The sequence below is a fragment of the Hakea prostrata genome, chromosome 9, assembly GCF_041222555.1.
Source record: "Hakea prostrata isolate BN-2017 chromosome 9, UWA_Hpros_2, whole genome shotgun sequence".
NCBI lineage: Eukaryota > Viridiplantae > Streptophyta > Magnoliopsida > Proteales > Proteaceae > Hakea > Hakea prostrata.
The window spans coordinates 50013952-50029869 of record NC_142608.1 but is presented as its reverse complement, the minus strand read 5'-3'; the positions used below and the strand labels follow the sequence as shown (position 1 = coordinate 50029869).

Sequence of the window (15918 nt, the reverse complement as noted above, 5' to 3'; positions counted from 1 at the left end):
GATGAATGTTTAAGGTTCCAATATTGGAGTGCCTCTTCCCTATTTTTAATCAATAAAAAGTCCAATCCTTTATTTGCAAAAAAGAAAAACTTGTATTATTCACGTTTCATATATCAGAAGCAATACAAAAGTATAGGTAATCAAAATTTGAAAAAATAGAAAAGGAAAAGAGGAGGCTAGAAAAGAAATTTAAACCATCAACAAGAACTGCCTTGGAATCCATTTTCTTTAGCTTTCCGGAATGTAGATTAGTAATTCAAGAACTACCAACGAGTTGGTTCAGTTCACAAAGACCAAATTCTCTTAATGAGGTAAAACTCTTCTCAGGGTATATTAATTTCCCCCACCCTCCTACGAAAAGAAAGACTTGATCGTGTCGCTAACCAATCAAAAATAAAATCCTATACTAATCTAGCAAGCAGAAAGTACGGAGTTGAACTATGGGGAACTAAAAGGCTAAGTTACTAAGATTGAATTTAACAAAACTAATTTAAACTAAATCTATTAATTAATGCAAACACGTTAACTATGAATATGTGAAGATCTTTGGGATTTCGAATCCCCAATGCTTTTCCCTAATCGATATAACTCTACACTTCAAAGTAAATTAGGGATGGTCTTCCTAGGTATTCCCTATCTTCGCAAGACTATCGTCCTTCGCGGAAGCTTGGCATGCTTAGTTCGCTGAGCTATAAAACATCTTTGGCCAAACTCAAACACAATCGACTAGAAGAGATAGAACAATCAAATTAATGAAATAAGCATGGTTCATCTACATCCCAAAGAAAAGGAACTAGCTACTCATTATCACAAAGTTCACAAGAAAAATAAATATGAAACATAAGGAGAGAGAGAGAAATGTGGTCTTCTTCTTCAGCAATGAGAGAGATGAGAGCCGCATTCGTTGTCTTCTTTTCTGTGGTTGGCTTCTCTTTTATGTCTCCTGCACACAATGAATCCCCTCTCTTTACCCGTCGATTTGACATTTATTCTTTCGGAATTTGGAAAACTAAAAACTAAAAAATTGTAGATATTTTCAATATCGTTCCATAGCATCTTGAATCATCGAAATCCAAGCTCATACGAGAGAGATATGCCCAAAATACTGAAGGTAGGTCTGTTTACCCGATTTTCAGATTTATTACCAATTTTGTTCATTGGACCTCCACCTATTTCCAATTTGGCTAAGATCTCATTTTCCATGATTTCTTGAGCAGCAATATTGAATGCGATGATTTAAAATCCACCAATATCTAATATATTTGTCAACATTACTCCATATTATCTCTAATATCCAAAATCTCCTTATTCCTAAAAAATACACAAAAATACTCAATTAGCTCTCTTTAATTAAATAAGTATGGGGAATTAAATCAAATAAATAATGGTAAATGCATGCTTATCAAGAATAAAATTATAGAGGTCAAATACAGTTGAATAATAAAAATTTTGAAATTCAAAGCTTAACACAGAGTTGTGCTTCCTAATACCAGAAACCTTGTAGTGAAGTTCTTTTTTCCACCAACAGCATTATCGAGCAAAAAGCTCACTGACTGACATTTCATTCACCGATCTTGTTCTTGCTAATGTAGGCAGTGGGAGAGAGGCAGAGTAGCTATTGAGCATGAGAACAACAGTGGCCATGGTGGGTCTGCTTGATACATTTTCTTGAACACATAACAATCCAATATGAACGCATCTCATCGCTTCACATTTATCATAATTTCCTCCCAAATTTGGATCCATCAATGACAAAGCTGTGCCTTCTGTCCATTTTTTCCGAGCCTACAGCAATATATCAAACATATACACATAATTAATGGACAAAAAGGAATGAGCAGTATGAGAATATGGGAGGTTTAGGATTTGGGGGGATGGAATGAAGTATAACTATTGATGTGATCTCTAAATCTAGTCTTGGATTCTACACAATCTGATCAATGGTTGTGCTTCACCAAACTACAATCGTTTCTAGAATTCAGACTTCCTCAATGTTTGATAAGCATTGTTCTTTACCTGGTTGAGAAGGCCACCCTCCAGGCTCCCTGTTTGCTGATCTAAATTGTTGTTTTTCTGGCCACTCAGGATCTCTAATAGTAAGACTCCAAAACTAAATACGTCTGTCTTAACTGAGACCTGCCCATGCGCTACATACTCTGGTGCCATATATCCACTGGACATTTCATTTCAGTATAATTAATCAGTTTCAAGCTTAGAGGATGAGTATAAGATGACAATTATGTTCAAAGGGCAAGAACTTACTATGTTCCAACAACCGTTTTAGTATTGGTTTGAGATTGGTCGGCTACAAAGAGCCTTGCCATGCCAAAGTCTGATATTTTTGGATTCATTTCCTCATCGAGTAAAATATTACTGGCTTTTAGATCTCGATGAATAATTTTTAATTGGGAGTCTTCATGAAGATAGAGAAGCCCTCGAGCAATTCCTTCAATAATATTATAACGCTCCTCCCAATTTAATTGTGAGCTTTTGACCGGATCTGTATACATGATTCAAAAAGTACCAAGTTATATAAGACTCAGATTGTGCAACATAAGCTCATTAAAGTTTAAATTTAATATTAATTATATTTAGATGGGCACCCTGAAAAAAAGATTTAAGTTCAAAGAGAGAAGAAGAGAGCCAAACCAAAAATATAGTGGTCAAGACTTTTATTCAGCAAAAATTCATAGACGAGCAGTTTTTCTTCCCCTCGCAAACTAAAGCCAAGAATTCTGACAAGATTTCTATGCTGCAACTTCGCGGCTAATTTAACTTCATTCTTAAATTCTATTTCACCCTGTTCAGAATACTTGGAGAGCCTTTTCACAGCCACTATTAGTCCATTCAAGAGGGTTCCCTGATGAAAATAAAATACTATTTAGGAAACACAGAAGATTGCAATAAAACTTAAACACCATATAGGAAAAGTTATATATTTGATGAAAATATTAGGTACCTTGTAAACAGTCCCAAATCCTCCTTCTCCAAGCTTATTCTCATCTGAGAAGTTGTCTGTTGCAACTTTTACTTTATCAAAGTTGAATTTTATGAAGTCAACACTTGAAATCTCAGTCTGATCATCATCATCATCTAAACAAAGTAATAAATCTAATCAGTAAACGTTTCATAGCCAATAGCACATAACTCAATAACTAATATACATAAATCCCTGAATAGCTTTCATAATGGAGCTAATGTGTTATTAAACCTTTTCATACCCAGTTTGATTTGGAAAGGTTCATTATATATAGGGGGAAAATAATTCCTAATATAATATAATGTCTAAAAGAAGTCTGAAAGAACAACAAATTAAAAAATACAAATTTCTTGCCTTCAAATCTGACTTTCTTCCTTTGAGCACGTCGATAGATGATAGAGATTATTACAACTGCAATAAATGTCACAACATTGACAACAACGAGAATAATGATAGTCGATGTTGAATATCTCCCCTTACCTGCATAAATGAAGAATTAACATTTATATTTATTTAATCTCTTATTTCATTGCTAGATTTCTTACTTTCCTGTAGGTGTATGTCCATACAGCTTTGGCTTAAACATTTCAAATTATATGAATGTTTGACCTACCTTCACATAAATATAATATGTATAACATTATAGATAAAACCTTTAACTTTAGGATGACCAAAATACCCTAAACAAAACTGCATCATATCATATCTTTAATGGTAGGAGGACCATACCATGTCAATTCGAAGATTTGGGAGTAAAGATTCTCTCCTCCCAACCTGCCCTTGTTTTCATTTTCTTACACTCACATAAGGCCTGACACAGGCCCGTCCGTAAGTGTGACGGGATGGGAGCACGGACAAGTTGGGTGGAGAGGATCTAGATTCGGATCTAGACCATCTTAATGTATTGACAATGATGGCGCTGATGTTCACTTTATTTTCACAATCAAAACGTGTTTAGATCTCCAAATGGGCTCTACAACATTTAAGTTTAGAATTGGGGGTTCACAAATAACGACCCCAGAAAGTATAACAAAATTATCTGAATAAAATTTCATTGTAACAATACATACCAGTTGTTACTGTTGTGGAATTTGCAGGAGGTGATGGAGTTACTTCATAGAAAGGACTGTTGAACTCGAACCTTATATTACAACTTGGTTTAAGAATTCTCCCACCTTGTTTCGGATAGAGTAACCTTGGAACGTCAAGACTAATGCTCCCAGTTAAGCAATAATTGCAATCATTCGAAATTATGTCAGGGGTGCACTGTACTAACGCATAAATAGTATCAAAGCCCGTATAGTAGCTTGCATGACCAGCTGCATAGTACTTTGGAGTAGCTGCAAAAGAACCATTAATAGCTTGATTCGCAAGCTGATTTAACAAACCTGACACTGATTGATTGTATTGATCCAATTTGGTGACATTTTTCGGACCAGGAGCATAACGGAATGGTTCTTGCTGCAAAACTGAGAAGATGGATTGGTTTGCATAGCGTAAAACACAATTATCATAATAAGCCACCGCTGCAGTGTTGTTGGGACAAAGTGGTTTGATCTCTGCACTGGCTGTCTCTATGCAGGTTTGACATTCTTTAGATGTGAGATCGCCTCTGCAAAGAAAGAGACCATAGACCTTATCTGCACCATCGCCGACGGTAGTGTTATAGAATCCTGTGCCAGAGGTAGCATTAGCATTAGATGATAAAGATTGTAGGAGAAGATCGAGGTTGGCTAAGTATCTGCTGCTATTTGCAGTGCGATTAGCATATGAAAGCAATTCACAAGAGTATGCAATAGGACTGGCAGTGATGGTTCTGCCCAGCATGAGAAAGAGAATAGAGGAGATAAAAAGGGAGAGTAGTCGTGTGTAAGCCATTTCTTGTAGCCAAGGCACTGAAGATGGTGGAAATGACTTGGAGACAGACGAGTCTTTAAAGAGGCAAAGGCTGCTAAGGCTGGAATTGTAATTTGTAGGTTATTTTCTATACCAATTTAACAAAGGTATGAAAGATACTGGTCATGGTCAAAGAGTAGAAATTGTCAATGGTTTTAGTCAGTTAAACCTGAGTCTTCGATATATTCTGCAATACAATATGAATGATCTTTTATAAGAAACGTTCACCACCCACCCCGGCCTCAATTAATCAACCTTTGATTAATTATTTGTATATTGTTTTAGAGAAGAAATCCATTAGGAGATTTCTTAGCAAGGATAGCAGAAATTTGACACTCATTTGAACAGGTTGAAAGGGGTCCCATATAAAAATGCTTCTCGACCAATGAGGTTGGTTGACACTCAGTGTGGAACTTAGGTTAGCAAAGGGCGTCTCCCCCCCCCTTGAAAACTTGGATTGACAACCCAAAAAAAAAAAAGAAATGCCTTCTCTGTTTATGGTTCCTTAGGAAGGGTCTTTCTCCTCTTGATGGCAATGCCAAAAGGTGGGGTATATGTTTCTTCTAGAGGGTTTAATGCTTACTGTGTAGTCTTGCGTTCTCTTCTTCTTCATTTCCATTCATATTTCCCATCTTATTTGTGACGTTGTTCATTGGGAAAAGACACGGTTGTAGATTCTTAAATAAAATTAGATAGAAGGAACAGAAAAATTGAGTGATCTTAAGGATTCAGTGGAAAATACATTACGTGACCTTCATTTTCTGACTTTGAGTTTTCTGACTTTGAGTTGTACTTGATCTTTCTTCATCTTCATCTCCATATTTGAGTTAACCATTTTCTTTTAAGATAAAATAGAGGGTTTTAAGGCTAATTCTTTTCTATAGTTAACTATAGAGTGGTACTGTATTGTGGCAAAAGGGTAATTTAGTACAGAGAATTTCAAGTAGGTTATTTTAGGATTTTAGAGAAATATAAAAATACCATATCATCAATTAACGAATAGAAATTAACAGCAGAGGGCTTGGTAACTATAGACAACTTAAAGGTTAGACTAAATAAATAAATAAATAAAAAGAAAAAGAGATAAAATAGTAATTAAACGATATTACAAGAGGCTAATAGTAATAAATCCTTAGATTTAAATTATACTAAAAAGAGTTGAAAACAATTAAGATTATGTGATTTAAGTTTATCTTCTTTTTTTTTGGTAATTTTCATTTAGATCCTTAAGGGTTGGTCCAAGTCACTTTTAATCAAGAAAAAAATTTTGCATTTGCCTCGTGGTATCAAAAATAAAATAAAATAAAAACAATTAAAGATACAATGTTAACTACCAAATGGTTTTCGTTCGTTTTATAATTTTTATGATCAAATGCCCTCATATCCTTTTACTTTTATTTATTCAACTAACTAAATAAATATTACTAAAAAATAATTATAACTTTCAACAAAAAGTTAAAAGAAATAATAAAAATGGTTTATTTATAAAAAAAAATTTTACCAAATTTATTTATTTTTATTAATTTTTTTTTATGAGGTTCATCCGAGCAAGCTTGCGCTTGCCTTATGGGTGCGAACCCAAGACCTTCCCGTGGGAGGTAGAGCCTTTAACCGCTTTACTAACCCATTATTGGCTTATAAAGTTTAGTTTAATCATAATGTATTTTATAATATAAATTTTTTATTGTCTTAAATATTTATAGGCATCTAATAGTTCAAATCAGGAAATTTAGAAATGGGACTAAACGTTAATCTTTCAATTTACTATAAGTCAAAGTATTAGAGAGGAGATAAATAATATGAAATAAAATATTATTTAATCAAATTATAGAAGATAATTCTAATTATGTTTCTAAGATTTTATTTAAAGAATTTTTTTCTTATTTTTTCTTCTTGTTAATACTTACTTTGCTAAGTTGGAGAAAAGTCAAACGAGTACACAGTCATTTTGATCATAAACATGACTACACTAACGAATAGTATTTGATCATTTAACGGTGTGCCCTTGGATGGTCCTTTTACATACACAAGGGAGGCAAAACAAACTATCACATTTTTGAGATTAAAAATGACTTGGCCAAACTTCAAGGGATCTAAATGAAAATTACCTTTTCTTTTTTTTTTTGGAGAAACACAAAACTATACCTAACACTCAAAAGGTTAATTCATTTTTATGGTTGATATGGGTCAAATATACCGAACTCGATTCAACCGGGTTTGGGTCTCCAACCCAGGACGAACCATGTTCAAAACTGGTTTGACCAAATCTCAGCAGTTACACGTGAAGAACTGTTACAAGGGATGCACGTGATCCCGAAGATTGTGAGATACGTAATCGAGTCACAATAGGTAACTTCCATTGATGCCGAGTGGGGATCGTGCCAAGGAAGGTAACTACTCGCAACTTCGAATAAGCAAGGTAAAGCCCTAATGATCTAACGGCCACCAAGAAGGATCACGAACGAATCCAACGGTCAGGAATTAAAGGTAAAATCTATATAAACAAGACACCTACATACGGTGGAGGGATCTGAATCGTTTCCTTTACTATTATATTCAATTTATGCTTTGCAACTAGCCAGAGCCTTGTGATCATTTCCTTAACTAACTTAGCCTTCGAAGGTGGCCTCCCAACCCCACGGTCGGGCAACATCTAACACTGTTTTGCAAGTTCGTCCTTAAAGATCCAAGGGCTGAGCAGATTTTGGACGCATCATTTGGCGTCGTCTGTGGGAAACGCTTCAGAAAGCCATGCTTACCAGATTAGAGGCAGCAACAGCCCTAAGACTCCAAGATATTCCTCCCCCTCCAGGATGAGGAATTCCTGAAGGAAGTAACACTCGAAAAGTTCATGAAGATCAACATCTAAATGGAGATGAACATCTCAATAACCCATAATCTTCAAGAATAGATGAATCAGATGCAGTTGCAATTCCTGGAAATGCAGCTAGCAAACGCTTCATACAATAGCAAGACAGGTAGTAGCTCCACAAGCTTCCAATCCTCATGATCAAGAAGAAGCCTGAAGGCGTATGCGAAGAATGCGTAGACATCTGTCTCCTGCTCGAGGACGTTCTCAACAAGGAGATAGGCAACCGCTCGAGTATCAGAATTATAAGCAAAGTCCCCGGGAAGGTCGTAGAGGTCGATTCCGAGAGTGTAGAACAAGTGAATTACCAAGAAGAGAGGGTCAGCACGATCGACCGCAAGTGAGTCGAATTGGGACTGCTACCAGATCAGAGCGAGGGGTTAGCACCCATACACCAACTTCCCAACGTTCGAGCAAAGATAGCGTCCGACCAAATGATTGTCGAAGGGTGCACATTGGTCAAGAACTGGCAAACATAAATTTAAGGTTAGGGCAACTCTCACAAGGGAAAAGGACTAATGACATCTATTCGATCATAAAAAAAACTCTGTTCATAGATGCCATAGCCAGTTCGAGTTCCCCCACAACTTTAGACTTCTGACTTTTTCTTTGTTTGATGGTTCAGGAGATCCAATTGCCCACATCAGTTACTACTAGCAAACCATGGCCATAGCTGGAAATTCTGATGAAATTCTTTATAGAGTATTTGGGTCATCCCTTACAGGGGCAGCTCAGAAATGGTTCTCGAACCTTCCTTCAGGAAGAATAGTAGACTTTGAAGAGCTGACTCGAAAATTCATCAGTCGATTCCAAAGTGGAATTCAAACCAAAAAGATAGAAGAAACATTGTTCACTGTCAAGCAAGGAAAGAATGAGTCAATTCGGGATTATCTAAAGAGGTTCAATAAAGTCAGCATGGAGATCAAGAATTTGGACGGATAGGTAGCCAAGATAGCTCTTTTCACCAAACTCACCAACAGAAGACTCTTGGAGTTGTTACTTCATGATATGCCTACCACGTATTCTGAGTTGGCGCAAAGATACCAAAAACAAGTTGAAGTGATGGAGATCCTTGATGCACATCAAAAGGCACCTGAGAAAGGTCAGGGGTCGAAACCTCCAAATCACAATTGAGGAAAGAAGCAACGTTCGGGATGGAGGCAGAGATCCCCCGACTAGGGTGAGTATAAACCTTTGAATGCTCGACGGTCAGAGATTTTGATGCAGATCAAAGACCGAGATATCCTGAAGTGGCCACCGAAGCAGACTGCCAGGCCTAGGGAGCGAAATATGGAAAAATATTACCGCTTTCACAAAGATTATGGGCATTACACGAATGAATGTCGTCATTTAAAAGTAGATATTGAAAGGCTAATAACCCAGGCCATCTTTCAAACTATGTCAAGGGTCGGGGAGATGATCGAGAAAGAAGGGCAGCTACTGAAAAAAGAAGGAAGCATTCAGGAAGGAAAGAACACCGAACCAAAGACCCTCTTTCAAAAAAGGGAAAGGAAGTTGTTGGAGCAAACCGATCCCCAATAATTACCATATTCGGGGGGCCGGAGCCCAAATCCCTTAGAAAACTAAAAGCCAAGGCTAAATTCGTGGGATTAGGAGAGATACAAAAGTGAAAGAGACCGAATGTGGAGGAAAGCATCACATTCAGCGAAGAAGACGAAAGAGGCATTTGCACTCCTCATTATGACACAATTGTAATCAAGGTGGAGGTCGGTCGCCGAGAGGTACATAGAGTATTAGTTGATATGGGATCGTCAGCCGATCTTTTATCATTAGAGGCATACCAGAAGCTAAGGATGGAGCCATCCTCGACTCATTTATACAGGTTTGCTGTATCGTCAATAGTTGCAGAAGGATCGGTGCAGCTGGATCTCACGGTGGGGAGCTTCCCGAAGGAAGCAACCATTCGGGTAACTTTTCTAGTCGTTCGGGAATTGCCAGCATGTAACGTCATACTCAGGAGGCCTTCCTTGACAAAGCTAGGGGCAATGGTTTCGACCAAGAACATGAAGATCAAATACCCAACCGATCAAGGAATTGGTGAGGTAACTTTCAATCAAAAAACCTCACGCCAGTGTTATGTTTCTTACTTAAAGCATAAGGCTGGTCCAAAAAAGGCCATGACTCTATCAATTGAGGTTCGGGATGATCGGGACAAATAAGAAATGCAAAGGCCCAAACTTATGGAGAAATTGGAGCGAATCCAATTGGATCCTAAGGACGAACGAAGAACAACCTTCATAGGATCCAAACAGGCAGCAAAATTCAAAGAACAATTAAAGAGTTTTCTTCAAGAAAGCATCGATGTATTCGCATGTTCATCTGACGACATGCTAGGCACTGATCATTCAGTAGTTGAACATAAACTTTGGGTAGATAGGCTAAGCATGTGATTCAAAGGAGGAGAAACTTTTCGATCAAAAGCACGAAGCTGTCAGGGAAGAGGTCGAGAAGCTGAAGAGATCAGGCTTCATTGAGACGATCAAGTGCCCAACTTGGTTGGCCAACGTAGTAATGATCAAAAAATCAAATGTCAAGTGGAGAATGTGCACCGATTACACATATAACAACAAGGCATGCCCGAAGGACTGCTATCATTTGCCCGGAATAGATCTCTTGATCGACACAACAGCTGGATATGAAACTTTAAGTTTCATGGATGCCTATTCGGGCTACAACCAGATCCTAATGAATCAAGATGATGAGAGGTTTACAGCCTTCATGATCGATCGCGAAAGCTTCTACTACAAGGTTATGCCGTTCAGGCTGAAAAATGAGGGAGCAACCTACCAGAGGGCTGTGAACAAGATTTTTAAAGATCTGATCGGGAAAAATATAGAAGCATATGTGGATGATATGCTAGTAAAAAGCCTCAAGCGTTCTGGACATATTGCAGACTTGGCACAGGTATTTTTAGTTTTGCGAAAATATCAAATGAAGTTGAACCTAGAAAAATGCGCTTTCGGGGTATCTTCGGGAAAATTGCTAGGATTTATTGTCTCTCAAAGAGGAATTGAGGCTAACCCATCCAAAATTCAAGCCTTGATCGATATGGAGCCTTCGAAGACTGTTTGGATGTACAATGTCTAACGGGAAGAATTGCAGCACTAAACCGATTCATTTCACAATCGGAAGAAAAGTACCTAACATTTTTCAAAGCATTGAAAGATCTGAAAGGAAGTAAAGAAGCCTGATGGACGAACGACTGCCAGAAAGCCGTCGAGAATTTGAAGGAAATGCTCGGGAAACCACCTCTTTTGTCCCGACTGGAGAAGGGTGAGATTTTACAAGTCTACATGGCAACTTCACTTTCAGCAGTTAGTGCAATCCTTGTTTGGGAAAAGGAGAAAAAGCAATGGCCCATATACTATGTCAGCCATGTACTCCTGGATGTAGAAACCAGATATTCAATGATCGAGAAGCAAGCGCTCGCTCTTATGATAGCAGCCCGAAAGCGAAGACCTTACTACTTCCAGGCTCACTCAATAGAGGTACTGACTACTTTTCCTCTAAAAAAGTTCTTTATGAACCTGATTTATCTAGAAAAATGGTTGCATGGTTGGTAGAGCTTGGGGAATTTCAGATAGGCATCAAACCCCAAACAACCATAAAGGTTTAGGCCTTGGTAGATTTCGTAGTGGAAGCTACAACCCCGTTAGAAGAAGAAACCAAACCAACTCTCCCGACCATGTGGGACATTTACGTGGATGGTTCAAGCAACAAGCAGGGGGCTGGAGTACGAGTCCTATTGAAGAGTCCGGGAGGCTTTATCATAAGATACACCTTACGGTTCGGATTCGAAGCAAGCAATAACGAAGTAGAATATGAAGCCTTCATAGTTGGTCTTCAGTTGGCAAAGGCTCTAGCAATAGCCGAGATTACTATTCACAGTGATTCTCAACTTATTCTTAATCAAATACAGGGAGAATATGGGATCAAAGAACCTAGACTACAAAAGTATCAAGAGGTGATAAGGATCCTTAGAAAAGATTTCAAAGATGTTAAAGTCTGTCAAATCCCGAGAAAGGAGAACACCATGGCGTACGAACTCTCCAAGCTGGCTAATGCCAAAGAAAGAACTCTTGAACCTTCGGTCTACATTGAAGAATTAAGTTTCCCAAGTGGCCAAGAGAAAGAAGTTTCTTCCATTGAAGATGAAAGGTGCTGGATGGACTTGATCATTGAATACATCTAGGATGATAAACTGCCCGAAGATCCAAAGGATGCTAGAATCATTCGAGTTCGAGCAACCAGGTTCACAATGCAGAATGGAAGACTATACCGAAGATCTTTTGCTGGACCATTGCTCAGATGCCTGGGACCAGATTGATTGAGAATTGCCTTGGCAGAGGTGCACAAAAGAATCTGTGGAGCACATATGGGCGGTCAGGCACTGGCACACAAGATTTTGAGGCTCGGGTTATACTAGCCAAAAATTCAAGAGGATGCTATGGAGTACGTTCGCCACTACAACAACTGTCAACTTCATTCAACTGTATCAAAGCAGCCTGCAACAAACCTAACATCGATTCTTAATCCAATCCCATTTGCAATGTGGAGAATTGACCTAATGGGAAAATTCACAAAGGCATTAGGCGGTCAGGAATTCTTGATCATAGCAATTGATTACTTCACCAAATGGGTTGAGGCAGTCCCCTTGGCAACTATCATTGAGAAAAGAATCAAGAAGTTCATACTGGAATCAATCATCCACAGATTCGAGATTCCAAAGATTATCGTAACAGATCATGGAATGCAATTTGACAACCCACAGTTTGATCGATTCTACAATACATACATGATCGAGCACCACATGTCTTTGGTAGCATATCCTCAAAGCAACGGTCAGGTAGAAGTCACCAACAGAACCTTGCTAGAAGGAGTTAAAAAGAGACTAGAATTTGACAAAGCCTTATGGGTTGAGGAACTCCCCAATGTCTTATGGGCATACGGAACTATGGTTCGAAAATCAACAGAAGAGACTCTATTCAAGTTAGCTTATGAGTCAGAAGCCTTATCTCTGGTAGAAGTAATGGTAGGGACTCTCAGAGATCGAGAATTCGAAGAAAAGGCAAATTAGCAAGGATTACTAGACAGTCTCGATCTGTTGGATGAAGTTCGAACATTACCAAAGAAGGATAGCCTCTCATTACAACACCTAAGTGAAGCACCGACAATATCGATCGGGAGATCTAGTCCTCAGAAACACTCTAGCATCTGATCTGTGTCATCAAAGAAAATTGGATCCTTCCTGGGAAGGACCATACATGATCGTGAAACTAGTTGGTTTGGGAGCTTATAAGCTGAAGGATCCATAAACCAATCGGGAGTTAAATCGATCTTGGAATGCAAGCATCTTAAGAGGTTTTATCCTTGAGATCTCATTTCTATTTTGAGATGTAACACACGTCAAATTTGATTCAAGATATCAATTCACGTTTTTCAAAGCACCGAATCTCTTTTGAATGGGGTGCATACAGGAATAATCGCTTAAGTGAATTCCAATTCAAAAGGCTTTAGTTACAAATGGGGTATTGGTTTAAAACCTGAATGAGACCTCTGAAAGCTTAAGAATTCTTAGGAATTCATTAAGTATGGGGCATCGGTTTAAAACCCGAATGAGACGTCTGAAAGCTTAAGAATTCTCAGGAATTCATTAAGTATGGGGCATCGATATAAAACCTGAATGAAACCTCCCGAAAGCTTAAGAATTCTCAAGAAGTCATTAAGTATGGGGCATCAGTTTAAAACCCGAATGAGACATCTGAAAACTTAAGAATTCTTAGGAATTCATTAAGTATGGGGCATTGGTTTAAAACCCGAATGAGACCTCTAAAAGCTAAAGAATTCTCAGGAATTCATTAACTATGAGGAATCGAAAAACCTAAATGAGACCTTTGAAAGCTCAGGAATTCATCAAGTATGGGGCAGTAGTTTAAAACCCGAATGAGACCCCTGAAAGCTTAGGGATTCTTAGGAATTCATTGAGTACAAAATTTCAGTTTTATTTCAAAGCCCGAACAAAAGAAGTCAAATCAAGACGAACGTACAAAAAAGGATATTTTGATATAAAGGCTCAAAAGGGGAGCCAACTCTTCCCCCCCCCCCCCAAAAAAAAAAAAAAAAAGGAGAAGAGAGCACTTGTTCTGAAATACAAAAAAAGAGATGTTTATAATTCGGCAAGAGGGTCAAAGGTCTGGTCATGAGCTGGATCGGGGGTCTGATTTTGAATGGCTGGTTCGGTAGTCTCTTTAGGAGCAGCATCGTTCTCTTCCACAATCTCGAGCTCGAGAGACATTGGAGGCTCGTCGCTAAGGTAACCTTCAATGTTCAGGTTCACCGGAGGAGGATTGTCCTTGGCCGAGACCCATTCCGCGACTGCCATTTCCAGATCACCAACGATCTCATCGTTAATGAGATCTTCGTATTGCTCGATCAGGAAAGAGGAGTCCCTGTACAGAATGGATTTCTAGACCTCATTGAGACCAGCCCGATAAGCCAGCAAATTGTAACGAGCCAACAACCGATCGAAGGGTTGGCTGTTCAAATACTTAGCAGTGTAGGCTTTACGACTCAAGGATTCGGGACCTGAAGGAGCAACAAATATCAGCTTGTTTTCCAACTCCTCTTTCTCCTGAATGAGATTCTCGATCTTGGACTCAGAAGAAGAAAGGGCAGTCCTCAGTTGGCCCATCTCTTTCTCCATCTCCTCCATTCAGGACTTGGCCACCATTAAATCCCCCGAAGCCTTTCGCAGACAGGAGCCTTCCTCCTTCAGCTTTGAGACCTCTTGTAGCTTGGTCTCAGCCAGCGCTTCGTTGCCCTTGGATTGGGCACTAAGACGACCCACTCTTAGGAGAACCTCCATCTGACGATGGAAATGCTCCGTGAGGACCCTGTATTCAAGATACATTCGGGAACAGGTCAGAAAAAGTCAAAGAAAAGATCACATACTCACAGAAGTAAATACCTGATTGAAGAATTCACCAATTCTTCTTCGGACGTAGAGTCCAAGGCCGACCAATCACCTGGCACCCGAGCCTTTACGGCCCAATCAATGGCCAAGTCAGTGTTTCGGGAGACTAGGTGCCGAGCTTCAACTTCTAGTTAGGGATGAAAATCCCCTCCTGGTCGACTTTGCTTCTCTTGGAAGCAGCATTGTCGGCCAACTCCCGTTTCCTCTGAACGAGAGTGGTGTCGTCCTGAGTGGACTCAGCAATGTCCACAGGCTCTTTTCCTTTGGCAGTAGAATCCTGCCTTATCTTCAGAAGCCCCTTTGGGGCGAGATCCCCTCCTTCAGGATGGGGGAATCTTCAGGAGCTTTCTCTTTCCCCTTGGAACGGGGTACCCTTTCCTCAGCAGCCTCAAAGCCTTGTTTGGCCAGAGCCTTCACTGTAGCTGAGTTGAATCGGTTAGTATCATCACAGGAGAAACAAGAGAATGTAAGCAATAGTGATCGGGGGCTCACCATGGGCCAGATCCCAGTAGCAGAGAACCACCTCATATTCCATGGTGTGCCCATGGATTTATTGATGAGGTTGGATGGCTTTGATAGCCTGAATCGTCTCGTCTTCGGTAGTAGAGAGAGGAAGAGGACTATTAAGCTGTGTATAGGAGTTCGGGCGACTCTAGGAAATTCGAAAATTAAGTTCGGATTGGGGAGCATGGCAGAACACATACCGAAGGCGCCATCCCTTATGATTAGAGGGGCAGGTGCCTTCGGCAAGGATTCCACATTGCCAACCTAAATCACCCTTAGGCGTTTGGAAAGAAAAACCCAACCGGGAGGATTAGATTTGGTTAGAAAATAAAATTGAGAAAACAATGCAAGAGAAGGGGCTATCTTAAGTTTGAGAATAGCCTGATGAAGCCAATGATATGTCTCTAGCTGTTCGGGAGGAGCATACCAGGGCAGATTTCCCATTGATTGAGGACTTCGGCAAAAAGAGGAGAGAAAAAGGGAAGCCGAACCCCACTCCTAAAAGTATCAACATAAATAGAAAACTCTTCAGGAGGGTATATGCAGAAGGAAGAGAAAAATTAGAATTCATCTCGACGAGATCGGATGGACAAACGTGAGATACATAAAAGGATGGGCTAGTGGAAGGTCTTTTGATGGTCGGGAGCTCCTAGCTAGTGACTGCTTAGGAGCCTT

General features: G+C 39.3%; 1 protein-coding gene across 2 annotated transcripts; it reads right to left on the bottom strand.

Moving 5' to 3' along the window:
- Positions 1-601: 601 nt before the first annotated feature.
- LOC149005431 (cysteine-rich receptor-like protein kinase 25) lies at positions 602-4858 on the bottom strand. 2 transcript variants are annotated; one of them, XM_089168246.1, is made up of 8 exons: positions 4051-4858; positions 3335-3460; positions 2960-3093; positions 2650-2860; positions 2263-2500; positions 2017-2173; positions 1491-1785; positions 602-1311 (listed from the first exon to the last, which is right to left on the bottom strand). In XM_089168246.1, the coding sequence occupies exons 1-7, from the start codon at positions 4856-4858 to the stop codon at positions 1531-1533; spliced, it is 1929 nt and encodes a 642-aa protein (XP_089024372.1). In that variant the 3' UTR covers positions 602-1311; positions 1491-1530. The 2 variants fall into 2 exon arrangements, with proteins under 2 accessions (XP_089024372.1, XP_089024371.1); XM_089168245.1 differs by having other exon boundaries at positions 1498-1785.
- Positions 4859-15918: the final 11060 nt, after the last annotated feature.